At 37.1% G+C, this 22,194-nt stretch overlaps 1 protein-coding gene and 1 pseudogene across 1 annotated transcript; both read left to right on the forward strand.

The window, feature by feature from the left end:
- Nucleotides 1-1,083: 1,083 nt before the first annotated feature.
- On the forward strand, nucleotides 1,084-18,680 carry LOC128193878 (cytochrome P450 76AD1-like; annotated as a pseudogene).
- LOC108337169 (beta-glucosidase 24-like) lies at nucleotides 18,484-21,575 on the forward strand. Its single transcript, XM_052868992.1, has 10 exons — nucleotides 18,484-18,751; nucleotides 18,966-19,057; nucleotides 19,326-19,394; nucleotides 19,488-19,549; nucleotides 19,659-19,904; nucleotides 20,558-20,577; nucleotides 20,671-20,729; nucleotides 20,886-21,007; nucleotides 21,096-21,183; nucleotides 21,306-21,575. Exons 4-8 carry the CDS (start codon nucleotides 19,530-19,532, stop codon nucleotides 21,003-21,005), a joined length of 465 nt encoding a protein of 154 aa, XP_052724952.1. The 5' UTR covers nucleotides 18,484-18,751; nucleotides 18,966-19,057; nucleotides 19,326-19,394; nucleotides 19,488-19,529; the 3' UTR covers nucleotides 21,006-21,007; nucleotides 21,096-21,183; nucleotides 21,306-21,575.
- The last annotated feature ends 619 nt before the right edge of the window (nucleotides 21,576-22,194 follow it).

The following is a 22,194-nucleotide window of genomic DNA, read 5'->3' on the forward strand; positions in this document are numbered from 1 at the left end:
TTTTACGTTGGATATTCGAGGGTCAGACGTCTAAAGGATGATTTTAAAGGCCTTTTCTACACTAGTGTTAAGTCATCACGTGTGAAAAATTATTGATCAGTTGTAAAATTATTTGTATAATCTCCATAACAGACTACATTGATGAAAGAAGAGAAATTTGACATGAAGCTCAAATTTACTTATGAATGCATTAAACCAAAAGTATAATCTTCCATCTTACAATATAAGCGCCTATAACATAATATCTCACCACTCAATACCTAACTAATAATAGTAATAATAATACCTCAACCAATTATTATAAAAAAATTGAAACAAATTATAAACAAAGTAAAAGAAAAAAGCTTTGGAAAAAAATAAAATTGGAAAGTAATAACTGGATTTCGAAATTTTGTTAAGAAAGTCACCAAATTTCGAAATTTGGTTAAAATTTTACTAGATTTCAAAATCTGGTAAACTTTTAACTAGATTTCAAAATTCAAAATTTTTTTAACATGATTTCCAAATTCGGTGTTCACCTTAGTTAGCTTTCGAAATTCGATAATTTTCATAATCAGATTTCAAATTTTAGTAACTACCTAAACCAGATTATTATGAAATTCATTATTCTAACCAGGTTTTAAAATTTAATCAATTTCTTAATTAGAATTCAAAATTGATTGCATTGTAAATCCCCTTTTGACTTCGAAATGCAACAAAAAACAAAATATTAAGCGAACTTATACCTATGAAAAAATGAACAAGACCGCTAACAAAACTTAGGACTAAAAGACAACTAACAAAACTTACCACTAGAGAACCACCAGCAACACGACCAGGGACACGAGAGCAAAGCAACAAAGGAAGAATAATGAAAAATAACAAAGCACAGGAGAACGAAGGAATTGGACTTGAAAGTGCGGGAGTTCAATAAATATAGGCCAAAAATTAAATTACATTTGGTAAGCAATAATTATTGCTTACCTATTTTTTTTCTCATAAAGTGTAAAAGGGTTTACTTGGAAATGTAGGAAGAAGTATTGAAGGTGTAAGGAGTACTCCATCAATCTCTCATTTTCTGGTGCACACAAGAGAAGCAAAACAATGGAGTACTTTTTTCATCTTCTTCTAATCACCATGGTGTGTGCAACAATTCATGTACTCGTCTCAAGCTTCAAACCAATGAAAACCTCAAAATACCCTCTAGGACCTCATTCTTTTCCCATCATAGGAAGCATTTTGGAGGCTAGAAACCTGCCTCATCAAAAACTTGCCAAGCTTTCTCCAATTTATGGTCCTATTATGTGTCTAAAGCTTGGTAGCGTCGCCACCACAGGCATTTCCTCTCCACATGTTGCCAGAGAAGTATTGCAAACAAAAGATCAAATCTTTTCCAACAAGACAATCTCAGATCTGCTCGAGCTCTTGATCATCACTTAATTTCAATTGCATGGATTCCACCTCGGAACAATGGAGGATCCTTAGGAGGGCTTGTGTTGCCAAAGTGTTCTCTTTTAAGCAGCTTGATTCCACACTAGTTTGTCAACAGAGGGAGGTGCAAGAATTTATGGATTTTGTCAAGAAAAGATGTAAAAAAGGTGAAGCCTTGGATATTGGTAACGCTTCCTTCACAATTGTGCCTAATTCATAAATTGTATGCCTAATTCATAAATTGTATCTAACACTTTCTTCTCAATGGATTTTTATCATTCCACTTCTGACAAGTCTCAAGAGTTCAAAGACATCATTTGGGGTATCGATGAAGAAGCTTGATAGGTTTCTAAATAGGAAACCTATCTCAACTTCACTTACAAACTAAACAAACAGAAAAAATAGTAAACTAAGTAATTATGTATTGAATTTTGGTAACTGCATAGCCAAAACCTCCCAAGAGATCTAAGTTCTCCCTCCAAAGGATAAGAATGACCATGTCTATACAAAGTATACAATTCAAAAGTAACTAATACAAGATACATCAGTTCTTTTATATGAGCTTTGTTTCTCGCCCAAACTATTATTACAGTTATAATTCCCTAACGTCTCTCCCCCTCTATACTCCCTTTTCTCTTCCTTTCATAAACTCTCCATATCCTATCATTACTTACCGCTTGATGTGCAACCTTGTCCTCAAGGTTGAAGTCTGAGAATTGTTCTTGGATAGTTAGCATATCCTCCCATGTTGTTACCTCCTTCCCCCCTTCTTGCCATTCAGTAAATTTTTTTTTATTATCTCATCATCCCGTTGTTTCTTTCTCTTGTCAAGAATCCTGAGAGGCCAGAACATTGGGCCATCTGCTTGCAGTTCATCTGGCAAATCCCTCTCAACCTGTTTTATGCCCATTGCTATCTTTAATTGAGACACATGGAATACATAATGTATTCTTGCTGTGTCGGGTAACTTAAGTTTAAAAGCAATCTTTTCCAATCTGTTGTATCACTTTAAAAGGTCGAAAATATGGTGCTAATAATTTGGGATGCAATCTTGTTCACATGGAGGCTTCTCTATGGGGACTAATTTTCATATACACCCAATCATCAACCTTAACCTCTATTGGGTTCCTTTTCTTGTTAGCATATTTGGTCATCAAATCTTGTGCTCTTGTTAAGTGAAATCTAAACTGTTTGAGTGCCTCATCTCTTGTCTGGAGCTTTTGAGCCACTACTTCTACTGTAGTTTCCCTGGGTATGAAATGAGTAAGAGCAGGAAAAGCCCTTCCATAAATTGTCTCCAATGGCATACACTTAGCCACACCTTGATAGCTAGTATTATACCAATACTCATCCCATGGAAGAATTGTTTTCTAGATCTTAGGTTGCTCTAAACAGAAGCACCTCAAATAACCCTCCAATATTTTGTTCAATACTTCAGTTTACTCATCAGATTCTGGATGGTATACAATACTCATTTGCAGCTGGGTGCCCTACAATCTAAATAACTCCTTCCAAAATAAGTTCAAAAATAGAGGATCTCTATCACAGACCACTGATACTGGAACCCCATGTAATCTAACCACCTCTCTAAAAAAAATCTCTACAATGGTCCTAGCAGTATAAGGATGTTTTAAGGGAATAAAGTGACCATACTTGCTCAAGCGATCAACTACTACCAAGATTGCATCATGGCCTTGTGATTTTGGCAACCTTACTATGAAGTCCATGTTTACTTCTTCCCAAATGGCTTGCGGTATTGGCAAAGTTTGTAACAAGCCTTGAGGAAAATATGCCAAGTACTTGTGCTGCTAGCACACCAAGCAACTGGCCACAAAATCAGTAATAGACTTCTTCATCCCTACCCAATATAATGATTGAGCCATCCTACGATATGTCCTATAAACCCTTGAATTCCATCCAGTATTTGTTGTATGGAACTTAGCTAGAAGCTTGGGAATCCATACATTTGGTGGACAGCACCAGCCTCCCCTTCTAGTGAACTCTGTCGTTTTCCAAAGTAAAAGCAGGATGTGAATTGGAATTCGCTCTTACATCCTCCGTTATCTTCTTGAGAACCTCATCCTCCTCAACCTCTCTCAAAACCTCCTGAAAATCATGCCAATAGGGTCTCGCCATAATCCTTATTTCCATTTCCTCCTCCCCCTTGTCTTCTCCTTTTCTTAACAAAGCATCAGCCACTCTATTGGTTACCCCGCATTTGTAAACTATGTCAAAATCATATCCCAACAGCTTTACCAACCAGTTCTGTTGATTTTCAGTGGTTATTCTCTATTCAAGCAAATACCTAAGACTCCTCTTATCCATATGCACCACAAACTTTTGACCTAGTAAGTAGGGTCTCTAGTGCTAGATGGCCATCACCAAAGCCATGAGCTTCTTTTCATAAATCAACTTATATAGGGATCCCTCCGACAATGCCTTGCTAAAGAATGCGATAGGCTTTTTGTTTTCAGTGAGAACAACTCCCACACCACCCCCTGAGCATCACAATCAATGTGGAACTACTACCTGAAATATAGTAACGCTAGAACTGATGTAGTGGTAATGGCTTCCTTCAATCTTGCCATTGCTTTTCTTGCTTGGGCGGACCAGATAAACCGGGCTTTCTTCAACAATTTTGTCAAAGGCTTTGCTATCTTCCCATAATCCCTCACAAACCTCCTGTAATATCTTGTGAGACCCAAAAAACCCCCTCAAGGCTTTAAATGGGGATCTAAATGGGGATCCATGAAGGGAGCATCAACTTAAGATAAGGCTAGAAGATTGGAAGAAGAAGAAGGACTTTCAAGCTTATTCTTGCTTTCCCTTAAGCCTTAGAAGACATTGGACCTGTAATAGAGAGCCATGGTAAAAGAAGATGGAAGAAGAAGATGGAGCTTGAAGGATTCTACTCTTGTGGAGGGTCACATTTTAGTCTTCTTCTTTATCTTGAAACACCTTTTGTAAATATGTAAAATATTTGTTTAGCTTTGTTTAAGAAGCTTAATAGCTTTTAAAGTAAAGTAGTGCACCATAAACCTTGATGTAGGTGAATATGTGCCTAAAATGGGTCATAGGAAGCCTTTGGAACATGTCAACATCAAGGAAGGCTCCTAGACATTGAACTTGGACGGTAGTTACGGGGGAAGGCTCTAAGACATTAAACTTGGATGGTAGTTAGGGGGGAAGGCTTCGATTCCTCCCCTCTTGCCAAAGGAAGCGTTCCTTTCTAGTGCATTAAATGCTAGCCTACTGCTTCACCTATAAAGAGAGAGGTAACCTTGTATAATTTCTTAGAACTATTTTGAATGCTAGAGTTTCTTTGCCAAAGTTGCAAGTCTCCTTCTCTTTAGTTCTCACTCTAAGAAATGTCTTTCTCTAGACTTCAAGGTTGGCCTCACCTCCTAGAAGAACTTCTACCTAGACGAATGCAACACCATCAATGATACATCCTAGGAGATGTAGAGAAGTAGAGCTGTGAGATTGGAGATGCACGGAGACTTGGAAGACAGCTGAAACCAAGGTAGCAGTGGCGGTAGCAGCTGCAGATTGTTGTGCAGACTTGAAATTTCTGGATGGGATCTTTGGAGGTGTGGCAGCGGATTGTTGGTGCTTATGGTGAATGGAGATGGAGGCTAGCTTGGAGAGATGATTAACAACTCAGACGGCTTCCTAGAGTGGAAGAAAGTTGCAATGGAGATCAAGCTAAGAAGTGACTCTTGGAGAAGGAATTTGCTAGACATTTCAGCAGAAATTCTTTACTACAATCCAAAAGTAATCTACAAGCTTTGCCTATGAGATTTTATAGATCAATCTCAAGGCTTAAGCAAGCAATTTTCACGTTGCAGATCTGGACCCATGTGCTACATGTTTAGCTTCTAAAACACGTGAAAATTGAGTTTTATGTGAAGAAAAACAATTACTAATGCAGCCCCCATAGAAGGATAAGTACACCCCTTCTTGTATAGAAATGTCCTTTTTACCCTTCTCCATGTTTTGGCAGATTTCGCATATCTTCTTGTTCTCCAATTTTCCATCCAAAGATAGCAAATAGTACTTGACCTTGAGGAGAATATTCATCTTGGAGCTTTTTGGCCATTCCTCTTGTGATGGGTCCTATGGTGTTAGACCTTCTTGTATCATCCCCTCCCTCTTGAGAAGGATTTGCCCTCAAATCCAAAAGATCTTCATCTTCACTATCAAATCCTGCAAAAGGTTTAAGATCAGATATATTGAAGGTAGCATGAACACCATATTCAGGAGGAAGATCAAGTTGATATGCATTGTTATTAATCCTCCTGATCACTCTAAAGGGTCCATCTCCTCTAGGATTGAGTTTGGATTTTCTTAGTTGAGGAAATCTTTCCTTTCTAAGATGAATCCAAACTAAATCTCCTTCATTGAAGATTAACTCTTTCTTGCCCTTATTATGTTTCTTGGCATATTTCTCATTTTGTTGTTGAATTTGAATTTTAACCCTTTGATGTAAATCTTTGATAAATTTAGATTTAGATACCCCATCTTGATGAAGAAAATCAATAGAATTTGGAAGGGGTATTAAATCCATGGGTGTCAAAGGATAAAAACCGTAAAAAACTTCAAAAGGAGACAATTTAGTAGTTCCATGAACTACTCTATTGTAGGCAAACTCAACATGAGGTAGGTACTCATCCCAAGATTTGTGATTCCCTTTAAGAACTACCCTTAGTAAAGTGGAAAGAGATCTATTGACTACTTCAGTTTGACCATCTGTTTGAGGATGTCAAGTAGTAGAAAAAGATAACTTAGTCCCTAATCTAGACCATAAGGTCCGCCAAAAGTGACTAAGAAATTTTGTATCTCTATCCGAAACTATTACCTTAGGTAACCCATGAAGTTTAACCACATCTCTAAAGAATAACTTTGCAATGTTGCTTGCATCATCTACTTTGTGGCAAGGTATAAAATGAGCCATTTTGCTAAATCTATCTACCACCACAAAGATAGAATCAAAACCCCTAGAAGTTTTAGGAAGACCTAACACAAAATCCATACTTATCTCTTCCCAAGGGGTGGAAGCAACATTCAAAGGAGTATACAGTCCATGAGGCATTGATTTAGATTTAGCTTCTAAACAAGTTATACACTTAAAGCAATGCCTTTGAACATCCCTTCTCATGTGAGGCCAAAAGAATTTTTCTTTCAACATGCCAAGGGTCTTTTCTACCCCAAAATGCCCCATTAATCCTCCCTCATGTGTCTCTTTAACAAGGAGTTTTCTATGTGAACCTTGGGGAATGCAAATTTTTCCTTCTTTAAAAAGATACCCCTCTTTCACATAGAATCTTCCTTGAGGCTTATTGAGAAATTCTTCATAGATATGAGCAAAATCAAGATCTTGTGAATATAATTCAAGAATGTTATTAAATCCAAGAATTTGAGCTCCCAATGTGGCTAATAGATTAATTTTTCTTGACAAAGCATCAGCCACCACATTGGATTTTCCTTTCTTGTATTTAATAACATAAGTGAATTGTTCAATGAATTCCAACCACTTAGCATGCCTCTTTTGTAACTTGTGTTGGCTCTTCAAATACTTAAGTGATTCATGATCACTATGAATGATAAACTCCTTGGCAACAAGGTAATGTTCCCAAGTTTGAAGAGCCCTCACAAGTGCATATAGTTCTTTGTCATAGGTGGGGTAATTACAAGAGGCACCATGAAGTTTTTCACTAAAGTATGCAATTGGGTGTCCTTCTTGTAATAATACTACACCTATGCCAAATTCTGAAGCATCACATTCTAGCTCAAAAGTTTTGGAAAAATTTGGCAAAGCTAGAATGGGTGCTTGTATGAGCTTCTCTTTGAGTAGCTCAAAAGCTTTTTGTTGTTTATCCCCCCAATGGAATGTAACATCTTTTTTCACCAACTCATTGAGGGGTGAAGCAAGACTAGAGAAGTTAGGAACAAATCTTCTGTAAAAGCTTGCCAACCCATGGAAGCTCCTTACTTCTCCTACATTCTTTGGAGGAGGCCAATCTTGGATAGCCTTTATTTTTTCTGGGTCCACATGAACCCCATTTTTGGTGACCACAAATCCAAGAAATATGACACTATCAACACAAAAGGTACACTTGTCAAAGTTTGCAAACAATTTGTGTGTTCTAAGAATTGTTAAAACAACTCTCAAATGATTTTCATGAGTTTGCAAATTTTGACTATATACCAAGATGTCATCAAAGTAAACAACTACAAACTTCCCAATGCAATCCCTAAGGACATGATTCATAAGTCTCATGAATGTGCTTGGAGCATTTGTAAGACCTAAAGGCATAACTAGCCATTCATATAATCCAAACTTGGTCTTAAAGGCAGTTTTCCATTCATCACCTTCTTTAATTCTTATTTGGTGATAGCCACTTTTTAAATCTACCTTTGAAAATATTTGTGCTCCATGCAATTCATCCAACATATCATCAAGCCTAGGAATGGGATGTCTATACTTGATTGTGATGTTGTTGATAGCTCTACAATCACAACACATGCGCCACTTCCCATCTTTTTTTGGGACAAGCAACACTGGTACATCACATGGACTTAGACTCTTTTGAACTAAGCCTTTATCTAGCAACTCTTGGACTTGTGTCTCAATCTCCTTAGTTTCTTGGGGGTTTGTCCTATAGGCTGGCCTATTAGGAAGAACTGCCCCTGGAATGAAATCAATTTGATGTTCAATTCCTCTTATAGGTGGAAGCCCTTTTGGAATTTCTTGTGGGAATAGATCATCAAATTCTTTCAAAAGTTTTTGAATGGAAGGAGAAGGAGTTGAAGTCTTTGAATCACTAGATGTGCATGTAAGTGTCCCTTGACAAAGAAGAAGATATGAAGGTTGCTCAACTTGAAGTGTATTGATTAAAGTCTTTTTGTTTAAAATGACTTCATGGTGAGTGACCTTAGGTGGCACACTTGTTGCTATACCCTCCTTTCTTTTTGACTTTTTCTTTTGATCATGTTCTTGCTTTCTTAAAGACTTCATTTGTGCTTGATCCTTAGCCACTTGGGTAGGAGTCAAAGGATGAAGCACAAACTTCTTGTCCTTTTGATGGATAGTGATGGTATTGGTTAGACCATGATGGATAGTTTGATGATCAAATTGCCATGGTCTCCCCAATAACACATGACATGCTTCCATGGGAACTATATCACACAAAACTTCATCTTTGAAGTTCCCAATGGAAAATGCCAACTTCACTTGATTCTTGACTATTATATCCCCATCTTCATTTAGCCAATGAAGTTTATAAGGCTTTGGATGGGGTATAATATCAAGCTTCAACTTCTCAACCAACCTTGTGCTACAACAATTGCAACAAGATCCACTATCAACAATGAGAGAACAATGATTTTCTTGAATTTTACATCTTGTGTGAAAGATGTTCTCTCTTTGTGATATGTGTTCAAGACTTGGTTGGTTGCTAAGTATCCTTCTCACCATGAGCAGTTGCCCATCATCAGCATATATTTCCTCTTCCCTCTCTTCTTCCTCACTCTCACTTGTACTAGTTGGGGTGTCACTTTCACTACTATAAATGTCCTTGCCTTTCAAAATAATGTTTCTTTTTGTAGGACATTGAGTAGCTACATGATCCCTTCCTAGACATTTGTTGCATTTGATTTCACTTGTTCTGGTGTGTGAGGGTGTTTCTTTCTTGGGTCTCTCTTCTATTTTGGCTAGAGGTTTAAATGGCTCTTTTTCTTTAAAAACTTTCTTTTCAAAAGTAGGTTGAACTTGAATTCTTTTAGAAGAAGATTTTCTCAAGTTTTGTTGTTCTACCTTTATACACATTTGAACAAGATCATTCAAATCTCTATAAGGTAGAAGTTCAACCCTATCTCTTATGTCAAAATTGAGCCCACTTAAAAATCTAGCTAAAGTAATTTCTGGACCCTCCACTATGCCTGCCCTCATCATATACAACTCCATCTTTTGTCTATATTCCTCAACTGTCATAGACCTTTGTTGTAACCTTTGGAGTTTATCCATGAGTTCCCTATTGTAGTAGGAGGGAATGTGTCTCCTCCTAAGGGCAGACTTGAGATCATTCCAATAGTGGATGGGAGGGGCTTGATGTCTAAGCCTCTCTTTGACTAAAGCAGTCCACCAGTACATTGCATACCCTTGAAAGCTTAGGGTAGCTAGAGATACCTTCCTCTCTTCACTCACTTGGTGGCATTCAAACAATTGTTCTACCTTCATCTCCCAATCAAGATAAGCCTCTACATTGTCCTTCCCATGGAAGTGAGGCAACACAACATTGACTTCTTTAGGGGGTGGAGGTGCATGCGAATTTCTCCTATGCCTTCTAGAAGTAGAAGGCTGATGAGGGTAATAATCACCCACTTGATGCATCAAGGAGGATGCATAGGAGCAGATCTGTGAGACTGGAGGAAGCAACCAGCTCTGCTACAACTGAAGAATCAATGGAAGAATCAAGAAAAGCTTGGTGCAGTGCTGGATCAGTTATAGCCGAGAAGGCTCTCTGTTTTGGCTGGACTGAGTGAAATGTATGCAGCGGATTGAAGTGATTATGGTGAGGTGAAATGGAAGTTTGCTTGAGGGAATGGTAGACTATCTCAGGCGGCTACCACAATGGAAGAAGATAGCAATGGAAAAGCAAGCAAGTAGAGATGACTTTCGGATGAGAGAAAATTTCAAAGTGCAGAATTCATCTTCTATATATTTCCAAAAGTGAAATACATGCTTATCTCAGTAGCTTATATAGCTAACTCTCAACTCCATGCAATGCAATGTATGTGGGGTAAGGAGATCCACAAAATACGGATCAAGTGCCACCTTACCCACATGTGCAAAATGTGATGGGTTTTCTAGAAGCCTTATTATTCACGTGGCTTATTACATATGCGCATAAGGATTTGAAATAATCTAATACTACCCTTTAGGCTACTATGCGCACACCCCCCTCCCCCCCCCATGTGCCAAAGTCCACTTTTACCCTTCTCCATGTTTTGGCATCTTAAAAGCATCTTCTAGGTCTCCAATTTTCCATCCAAAGATAGCAAAGAGGGTTTGGCCTTTGGGAGAGTACTCATCTTGTAGCTTCTTGATCATCCCTCTTGTGATAGGTCCAATGGTGCTAGGCCTTCTTGTATCATCCCCTCCCTCTTGAGAATTTTCACTCTGACTTCCCCTAGACTTACTTTTCCTTATCATTCTCAACTCATCTTGAATAACAGCATTTTGAAGCTCTCTATTGACTTTTTCTTCATTCATTTCTCTTCTTATTTCCTTGAATTCATTAACTAAAGTTTGAAGAGAAAAATGTTCTTTTTCACTATCACTAATCCTAGGAGAATGCCTTCTAGACATTATGATGGACTTAAATGTTATTCTTGAAGTAAAGACTAGATCTTTTCACTTAAAAGCAATATTCCAGGTAAGGGAGGTGATTCACTAGGAATGCTTAAGTACCAAGCCTTATCCCTGCCAAATATGCTTCTAGTTACTTACTAGAGTCCTTAAATCAAAATCACTCTTAACTCCACTTAAGTCTTAAAGACAACAAAGAAAACACAAAGCAAAGAATAAACACAACCTAACTCTAAATTCGGACCCCTAAGAGAGCTTCCTATTCGCACAAGATATATGTTATCTATGCGAGATTTGGAAAAGCAATTAAAGTGAGGTTTCCTAGGTGAGGCTTAGACTTTGGATCTAAGACACACTCACCGACTACTCAATTTTAGGTTGTGAAACTTCTTTGAGTCTAGTTACAAATGAGGGAAGAGCACTTGTGAACTCTAGCACCTCACTTGCTTGGATTTGGAACTTACAACCAAAGAAACCAAAGGAAATTACAAAAGAAATTTGGTAAATTGTAAGAAAAAAAATGCGAATTGGCTAAGGGAAAGATGTGTGCAGCTTTGGCTTCTCAAAATAAAGAGTGAACTATGCTTAATTCACACCAATCCTCTCAGCTGCAAGTGATCACTCAAGAACACAACTCTGCAGCAACAATTCTGCTGGCTGCTGTTTCAGCACTTGCTGCAGCACATTTTGGAAGTGCAGAATTGTCACGGTTTTTCCATCCCAAGTACCCTCTTCTTGTCTTTGCTCCTCTTCATTGAACCTTCTTTGATGCTTCCAATTGTGATACACCTCCTAAGGTATAAACCACCTACCCAACAAGCCAATTAATCACTGAAAATATCACCTCAAGTGCTGTAATTTTTCACAACCAAAAGACAGCAACACCAGGAAATTTTTCAAATAGTTGGTGTGCAGAATGTAGAAAAATTTGAAAATCAAGCAATGAAAGTGTTTTCAAACACGGTGGCACCTCAAATAGATCCTAAGAAGGGTTCTAGATCAGATTTAAACACAAGAAAAGACTTTAAATCAGAATCACACACGAATTGGCTATGCATTGAAAATTGACAAAACTATTTGATGAAATGCCTGAATGAGTTACACCAGATTTCTGCACTAGTTTTTTTTTTTTTTTTTTTTACAGCAACACTACTATACACTTCAAACTTTCGAAACTGATGATGCAATGGTCCTAAGTGCCTTTTAACATATGTAATATCTCTTTTGAATTGTTATCTTGATATTCTAAATGGACCATGGCTTTTACTGCATCTAAATGTGATGAATCAAGCAAAGTAATACAGTGCAGAAATTGACAAAAACCAGCAGCAAAGTCAATTTTTCAATGCAGTAAAATATACCAAATGAACAGTACTGCACCTAGTTATTTTCCAATGATTCAAACATGTTTTGATGATGAATTATGACTTGTTGGAACTAATTGGATGCATCAAAACTATATAAAACAGAAAATCACTACTGCAGTACTAGATTTCAGCTAAATTTAACAACTAGCATGGTCAAATTCTGATTCAAAAGCAATTCTGATTTGAAAACAGCAAAGAGGAGTTAGAAATGGTATTTGAAAGTTGCACAAATGCAGAAATTCAGTGTTGAGGATGGTTAGCAATGATCTAATACTAACCACACATAATTAGGCAGAATTTACTCAAGGAAAACACATGCATTTCGGCTAAATGCTTGGACACTCTTGCCACATGACAAACTATTTGGAGTCAACTCATTTCATCTTCCAAATGGTTCAGACAATGGATCAATCAACTGTTGTTCAATAGAACAGTAAATGACCATAAAAACAGTGGCAATGCAGCACAAAAGAAAACAGAAACTGAAATGCTGTCAGATTTGAACAACCTGCACAGATTTAAGTTTGAATGGTAGATCTAAACACCTGAGCTCATTTCTGAAGTATTCATTGCTCTTAATTGGTGTAGTCACATTCAAACAACTCAGATTTTTGGTAAAACTTGGTTGAAAACCAGATTTGATAACAAAAATAGCAAAGTAACTAACAAGACTTAAGACAAAACCATAAATGATGTTTAAATAGTAAAATAGACTCAAACAACCAATAACAGCCGAATAAAATGAAGGAACACTCAAGCAAAGACAGCTAGTATCCAATGAAAGTAAGAGTAGATCCTAGACACAACAATGATTGATGAAAACAGTGCAGAATTTTCAGAAAACATCAAGAACAACTAGGAAATTTTTGACAGCAAAGAAATGGAAGAAATCTGGACTTATCTCACGGTTCTAACTTGAACCAAGGCTCATGATACCACTTGATACATCCTAGGAGATGTAGAGAAGCAGAGCCGTGAGATTGGAGATGCAGGGAGACTTGGAAGACAGCTGAAACCAAGGTAGCAGTGGCGGTAGCAGCTGCAGATTGTTGTGCAGACTTGAAATTTCTGGATGGGATCTTTGGAGGTGTGGCAGCGGATTGTTGGTTCTTATGGTGAATGGAGATGGAGGCTTGCTTGGAGAAATGATTAACAACTCAGACGGCTTCCTAGAGTGGAAGAAAGTTGCAATGGAGATCAAGCTAAGAAGTGACTCTTGGAGAAGTTACCCTTCTCCATGTTTTGGCAGATTTCGCATATCTTCTTGTTCTCCAATTTTCCATCCAAAGATAGCAAATAGTACTTGACCTTGAGGAGAATATTCATCTTGGAGCTTTTTGGCCATTCCTCTTGTGATGGGTCCTATGGTGTTAGACCTTCTTGTATCAATTAACCATGTCTCTTCATCTTGAAAAGCTTCTGCAACATTCATCATCTCACATGGAGTCCATCCTTTGAAGAGCTTCATCAACACACCTTGGAGAGAATCTCTTGTTGAAGAATGCATCACAATCAATGTGGAACTACTGCCTGAAATTTGGTAACGCTAGAACTGATGCAGTGGTAATGGCTTCCTTCAATCTTGCCATTTCTTTTCTTTCTTGGGCGGACCAGACAAATTGGACTTTATTTAACAATTTTTTCAAGGGCTTTGCTATCTTCCCATAATCCCTCACAAACCTCCTGTAATATCCTGTGAGACCCAAATCCCCCTCAAGGCTTTAAGGGTCCTTGGTTCTGGCCACTCTTCCACTGCCACCACCTTTTCTTTATCCATCTTTACCCCTTTTTTTCTGAAATTAAATGCCTCAAGTACCTGATTTGCCTCCTCCCGAACTCACACTTCTTCCTATTTGCTACCCATTGGTGTTGTCTTAAAGTGTTCAACACTTTTCCACGGTGTTCCAAATGCTCCTCCCACGCTTGACTATATATTAGGATATCATCAAAGAATACCAGCACAAACCTTCTCATGTATGTTCTGAACAAATCGTTCATTGTACTCTGAAAAGTGGCTGGCGCGCTGGTGAGTCCAAAAGGCATAACAAGGAACTCGTAATGTCCTTGGTGTGTCCTAAAGGTTGTTTTTTGGACATCTTCCTCCCTTATTCGAATCTGGTGATATCCAACCTTTAAATCCACCGAGAAGTATCTCGCCCCCCTCAACTCATCCAATAACTCCTCTATGACCGGTAATGGGAATTTATCTAGGATAGTGGTGTGATTCAGTGCTCTATAATCAATATAGAAGTGCCAACTGCCATCCTTTTTCTTAACCAATATCATAGGACTCAAATAAGGACCCGTGCTTGGTCGTGTGATCCTTGATAACAATTGAAAAACTGTTATTTTCATGCTTAAAATTGATAATAAAAGCAATCTTTAACACTTAGAAACTAGCTTGAAATCATGCTTTTGGTCATATTTTTAGAAATAAGAGAGCTGGACAGGTTTATGCTTGATTTTAGTGTTTTATGCAGGTTTTTAGGTGAATTTGGTGAAAGAAGTGAAGAAGGATAGAGATGGAATCAGAAAAGACATCAAAAACTGTAAAAGGAGAAGTCGCAACTACCGCTCAGCGGTAGTTTACCGCTGAGCGGCACTCAGAAACTCATGTTGGATCCGCTGAGGGGTGAAAATGCCGCTGAGGGGAAGAATCAACTGACGCACTTACCGCTGAGCGGTAGTTTACCGCTGAGCGGCACTATTTTGGGCCTGGGCCTAATTTTCTGTATTATTACGAATAATATATAAGCTTTAGGTCTTCCTAGGGTTTGTATATTTGGCTGGAGACGAAGGAAACACACACCTTTCCACCCCTTGGAGGAAGATCTTGGATGCTAAGGCTACCTTCTCATCGTTCTAGGGTTTTATCTTCCATTCTTTCATTATTGTTCATCTAGTTTCACCATGAATATGGTGAACTAAACCTTGTATTGTTGTTGGGGAATCAATGTAGTCTTGTGAAACTCTCATATATGGAATTAGTGTTTAAACATCTTATTTGAGATACATGCTTTCTTTCATCATTAGTTAGGGTTTTTCCTTTTTGCTCAAAGCATGCATTGTTTAACTCATTCGATGTCATGATTATTGATTTTGTCGATATGGGAACGTACGGGGAAATCTAGATCCGGGGAATTTCTCCCAATAGCATATTGCCTAGACATAGGAATATGAGGGTTGGTTGCCGTTAAGCTTCTACACTTCAGAATTAATTATTAGGGATGCTAGGAATTGTATGAACTCGTAATTAAGGATAGGCCTTCTTGCAAGGTGATTTAGAGAGTGGCATTAACATTGATGAAAAAAATGATGAATTCCTAAAGTATATGAGAGTGGATAAGATGAAATTGATAACCCCAACAACATACTCATCCATCTAATTCATTAAAGTGTTTGATTACCTCTTCTCCATTGATCAAATTCATGCATACATGTTTAATTATTGTCTTTTGCATTAAAAACCTACAATCAATCGTTCACAAGTCTTAAATAATCAACAAATCAGATAACTAACTAGGCCGTGAGTCATTTGGGAGAACAATACTTGGTCTTACCGAGTTTTATTACTTGATATGATTCGGTCACACTTGCCGAGGGTTAAACAAGTTTGTGGCTCCGTTTTTGGTGTTCATAAATTTGTCATCAATGATCCTTGCCTTCAACATCTCGGTAATCTGATTCTCTATCTCCTCCTTCATCAAATGAGGATATCTATAAGGGCGGACATTGAAGGGATCAGTCCCCCCTTGAGCATGATCCGGTGAGCCACATTGCGAATTGGGGGTAGGCCCCTAGGTTCACTAAACACATCTCCAAACTCTACTAAAACCCGTTGCAAATCCTCTGTCTGGCTCCGTGTTAGCCCTTGATTGGTTTCTTTGTCCTCTGGATTTATCTCTATCTTCCGCAAACTCCAAACCAACGTAACCTTTTCCTCCTCTCTCATTTTCAACAAAGCTTTTGGTTCTACTATTTTTCTTGCTAGCGTGGGGTCCCCTTTATCATCACTACTTTCTCTCCCTGCTTATAGACCATTGTTAATTCCCCCTAATTGATGGTTACTTCTCCTAGTTTAGCCAGTCATTCCATCCCCAAAATAAGGTCAACTCCTCTCAATTCAAACAAGTAAAAAGGCTCCACTACCTCCGTGTCACCAATATTCATTGAGATGTCCCTACAACACCCTCACGTTTGTTTCTTTCTGTCGTCCCCCAAACTCACCTGATATGGCTGGGTATCGTCCACTATCAAGTTCAGCTCCTCCACCAAGTCTTTTTGCTATAAGGTTGTGACTAACACCATTGTCAATGAGGATCATCACTCTTTTCCCCCTGATCCAACCTTGTAGCTTCATGGTCTTGTGTTGAGTAAGTCCTCCAGCAGAAAACGATGACAATTCCATCTATTTCTGCTCCTCTTCCTCCACACATTCCTCCTCTTCTTCACCTTCGACTTCGTCTTCCCCCAAGATCTCCACCCGCAATCTTCTCTTAGCGATGCCTTGGGCTATAACGGCCGCCATAGTGGAAACACCGCCCTTCTTCCCTCCTTTTGATGTGCCCGTATTCCCTCAAATCTCGTGCGACTTTCATTGCCGTCAACAAATCTCGTGGGTTATGAGGCCGGATTTGACTCCTTATTTTCCCTTTCAAGCTCGTGAAAAAATGTCCAAGGAGTTGGTCCTCCGTCACGCCCTTTGTATGAGCCACTAACATCTCAAACTCCTGGATGTATTCATCTATGGTGCCTTTTTGCTTGACCACTGCCAACCTCTCGAACATCGTCCCCCTGTCACAACCTCCAAATCACCTCACCAGGACTTCCCTCAATCCTTCCCATGATGGCGTCTATGCTTTCTCTTTCAGAAATGGAACCAGTAACTTGCGGTTCCCTCCATGCATACGTAAGCCAGCCTGAGTTTCTCTCCCTCCGTCATGTTCTGAATCTCGAAGAATTTTTTCCTCTTGTGAAACCCATCCTAATGGATCGATACCTTCGAAGGTGGGTAAATCGATCCTCTTCACCCAATTAGGTTGAGCGTCGCTCCGATCGAAACCCAATTCATCACTGGCGCTCTCTCTTCTTCCTCCTCTGTTTTATTTCACCGAATGTTGACTTCCCTCCTGATGGATATCAACGTTTCGCACTCGCCCTCCAAGAATTCACGTAATAAGTTCCCTGATTTCTTGGCATAACCCCATTGTCTCCGCTTTAAACCCATCCACCGTCGTTTCAATTGCCTCCATTCAACCCTCCAACATGTTCATCCTTCCCTCTATTCTTCCTTCTAACGCATTCTCAATTTCTCTCCATCTCACTCCTGTCTCTCGATGATCCGACAAGTAGACCAAATTGATAAGTTTCTGAATAGGAAACCTATCTCAATTTCACTCACACACCAAATAAATAGAAAAGATAGTAAATTGAGTAATTCTCTATTGAATTTTGGTAACTACACGACCAAAACCTCCCAAGAGAGCCAAGTTCTCTTTCCACATGATAAGAATGATCTTGTGTATACAAAGTATACAATTCAAAAGTAACTAATACAAGATACATAAGTTCTTTTATATAAGCTTTGTTTCCGGTCCAAACGATTATAATAGGTATAACTTGCTAATGCCTCTCCCCTCTTTATTTCCTTTTCTATTCCTTTCATAAACTCTCTGTATCCTATCAAAGCTGGAAGACTTAATGTGGTTGACTTTATTTTCAAATCTTTCGCCTGCTTGATCCACAAGGTGCATGGAGAAGAATGAAAAGTTACTTGCAATTTTTAATGGACTCAGAGAAGAAAGGTTGCGTTTAAGGACATTAAATCACGTCATGGCATGCGAGGACGTGTTGGATTCTTTGTTGGAACTTATGCTTGAAGACACCCCACAACTGACTCGTCCAAACGTTCTGCACCTGGTTCTAGTAAGTATATATATATATATATATATATATATATATATATATATATATATATATATATATATATATATATATATATATATATATATACATATATATTGACGCTTTCATTTTTCTCTTACAGTTCAACTTACTACTTCATATATTATTATTTTATTATAATATTCTATTTATGTTTATTTTTAGGTTTAATAGGTTCGGAGGTTCCTATACACTACAAGAAAATTGCATTTTATATACTGATTATTATATACGGATTTGAATCCGTATATAATAAAAATGTTACATACGGATATTATATACGGATTCGTTATATACAGATATTATATACGGATTTATTATATACGGATTTTATATACGGATTTATAATTAATTAATAAATAAATAAAATTAAGTTATTTTAAGTCGTCAACCCTTTCTTTTTTTTCTCACTCGCGATGCAACCATTTCTTGTTTGGAAAAAGGGTCGAGGCACTCCCACCACCAAACCTATTCTTCTTTCTCTTTCACTTCAACCCTTCCTAAATCAGTGTTCTGGTCGTGGTTCTCTCTCGTCGAGCCCTCCTTCCCCTTCTGTGGAGCCTCGGTTCTCTTTCGTTGAGCTTTTGTAGGTCGCGCATTGAAACCCTAATTTTCCCTCATTCGAACCATGATTGTGCGGCCTTGGTACCATGGTTAATTGGTAAGTAATGTTTAATTCTCATTGAGCTAAATTTTTGAATTGCAAAAACCCTAATCCTCTTTTTCTCTCATCCATTTTCGATTTATGCAATTCCTCGCGTTATAAGGTTCTATTTCTTCCCCGCAAAGCTATTTTGCACGAATTTCTTTTTTCTACATTTATTTCCTCTTGTTAATCACCCAAGATTTAAAGCTTTTGTTGCACTAAAAAATAGATACTTTTCGTGCTTGCGTTTTGATTTTCGCAATGGCCTCCAAAGCTCCTAGATCGAGGATTGGTCACAAGAGTAGAGCCAAACTGCAAAAGGTTAGTTTGCGTGTTCATCTTCTTCATAGTCGTCTCTCGGCTTTTTAATTTGTTTTTGTTTTTTGTTTGGATAATTCCGGCTTTGAATGATACTGCTGTTACTGGTTGAGAAATTAAAAAGAAACTTATTAATAATTATTTAAATAACACTTGTGGTGATTGAAATTGACTAATAAGAAAAAGAACGGTAACAGAAAGAATAGTAAATATTTTATTCTTTTTCTATGAAATCTATTTTCAAGTTTTTTGTCCTTTTCATTTGGCACAGAAAGAAGCAAGACATAATCGACAGGCACTGTAGAAGATTGTAGTTACAGACATGCCGGCTTGAGCATTGGTATTCTTAGTAATGAATAGGAAACCATAATTTGTGGAATTCATATTCAGAGCTCAAAGATATGCATAAATAACAACTTGGTAACCATAACAGGTTTGTAATAAGCTGCATATCAGTTCATAGTTGAAACTGAAGATGGGGGAAGCTACAGAAAGGTATTCTTGCTTTTTCTCTCACAAGTTTGAGATACCAATTATATTGTTGTATTCAAAATATACATTTTCTGAGTCCCTTTGACCTTTGGGATGTGGTTGAGTTGATCAGGTATGCAGTGGTGACAGGAGCAAATAAAAGGATTGGATTAGAGATAGTAAGGCAGTTAGCTTCAGAAGGAATAAAGGTGGTACTCACTGCAACGAATGAAGAGAGGGGTCTTCAAGCATTGGAGACACTCAAAGCCTCTGGTCTTTCTCATCTACTATTGTTTCATCAGCTAGATGTGGCTCATGCTGCAAGTGTAGCTGCTTTTGCAGCTTTATCAAATCCAAATTTGGTAAACTTGATATTCTGGTAAAATCAGACTTTCATGCTTCTCTCTTTTGTTTGTTCTAAGTTCAAGTTTGTCTCATAAATCTTCCGTGCTTAAGCTTCACTGAATGAAAACTTTAAAGACAAAATTATTTTATTATAGTTTTTAAGATGGTATCAGTATAATCTAAAACTTGTTTTGTCGTGCCTCTCTTATCTTCTGCTATCATATTACTCACTAATATCAAGAAGTATGCTTGAGATCTTATATTTATTAGAGATAAAATAAATTTATTATATATAAATGGAAACAAATCAAATTTTTCCAAGTTTGTTTCATTAAGACGTTTGAATATTTCTTATTATTTCTCTTTCTAACTTTTCATGAAAATCTCATCTCCAACCAAAGTCTTCTGTTTTTTGCTCATTTGTTAAACGAATTCATTGGGTTTGTATAAAAATTGTTCAAACCTGTTGGTGTGTGCATTAACCATTACTTTTAATGATACTTTTAAGACAGTAGAGGCACTAGAGGTTAAAAAGAGATTTCATTGAATCAATTTGACAGATTCCTTTTACATCTAGTCATCATTTGATTAAGATAAATTTTTGTAATGGCTTGAAGGGAATCAATTCTTTACAAATGGTAACCTTTTGTTTTAGCATGTTTCAATATGAAATGTTGTTCTATGCAGGTTAACAACATTTACAAATGGTATATATTTTGTTTCCCAGATATATTTATCTATGGTTTGGTTAATATCTTAAAAGGAGTTATATAATTTACAATGTGTGAATTGACTTGCAGATAAGATACTGGACAAAAGCAATGGAGATGTGGCTATAGATACATATCACCGTTATAAGGTATATGATTTCTTCAAAGTAGTATTTTATTAAGTCATTCTTAAGATATGATAAATTAATTCTTACTATATCTTGAGTATTGTGTTTGTTTTTAGTTTATTCTATTTTAATCGTTGATGCAATATAATAACATTTACATTATACATAAATTTACAGGAAGATGCTAAATTTATGAAGAATATGAACTTGGATTCATACAGATTCTCGATTTCTTGGTCCAGGATTCTACCAAGTAAGTCAAATGCTGAACAATGTCATCAACGAACTATTGGCTAATGGTAAGGTTCAAACTCAGATTTCTTTTATCTCATCACATTCTTCTGTTATCAATGGTGGTATATGACAATTAAATATGAACATTTGTAGGTATAAAACCACTGGTAACTCTTTTCCATTGGGATCTTCCCCAAACTTTAGAAGATGAATACGGTGGCTTCCTAAGTCCTCTCATAATGTGAGTTTTGATTCCAAAGTATTAATTACTTTACTCTTGGAAAATTCAATAGCTAGTTTTGTTGATCAAACACCTGTATCATACTGGATTGAACTTCATTAAACTTTTCTTTGTCATTGCAGGTTGGAAAAGCTATAACAAAAGATGATAAAGCTCAAACATAATTGTTCTGGTTGTGATTACAAGTTGCTAAATTAGTATTGAAGTCCAAAGTGTTATTACTACAGAGAGGTATATGATTCAAATGCTACATAAATATTTTATTGTATTAGTTGGTTAAAATCTTGTTTAATATATATTTGTATAGTGTGGATGCAGGGCATATATATTTATTGTATGGGATGTTAGTCATGATTGATATATTGTTATATATATTACATTTATTACACCTCTAACAGTAGAAGTACAACTAACAATGGAAATTCAAAATCAAATGCAGACAGTTTAGATGCATTGAGAAAGGATCCTGAAGCTGTCACCTCTAACAATAGAAGTACACAATTCCTTTTTTTGATGTTTTGGTCACTCAATTGTATGGAACTAGTAATTAGAGGAAAAAAATTAATAAGAGTAAATGCATATTGTTGCAGTGACTGCAAAACTGTTTGTCCACTTGATTAGTATGCCAGAATCAATTGATGTCTGATTCACAAGAAATGAAAAACTTGTCAATTTCCAAATTCAAAACGATAGAATTTATAAACACACCCTAATGCCTATTATTTCGAAATTATAAAAAACTAATCAATCAATTTGTGGAAATTAGTTAATTCAGATGTTAAAACGTTTTTAACTTCTACATCTAACTTTTACTGCATGACATCACTAAAATGATAGCATTCTGTTTTTCAAGAGTTGAAATATTACTTGTACTTTTAATGTTTTTTCATTTCACAATTTAAGGGGGCTAAAATCCATTGGTTTGGAGAAGTTTGTTGCTTGTTAATATAATAAAAGAACTCCATCGATACAGTTTTTGATTGGGTTATACCTTTTAGTATTAAATAAAAA

Source organism: Vigna angularis, chromosome 9 (assembly GCF_016808095.1).
Source record: "Vigna angularis cultivar LongXiaoDou No.4 chromosome 9, ASM1680809v1, whole genome shotgun sequence".
Taxonomy (NCBI): Eukaryota; Viridiplantae; Streptophyta; class Magnoliopsida; order Fabales; family Fabaceae; genus Vigna; species Vigna angularis.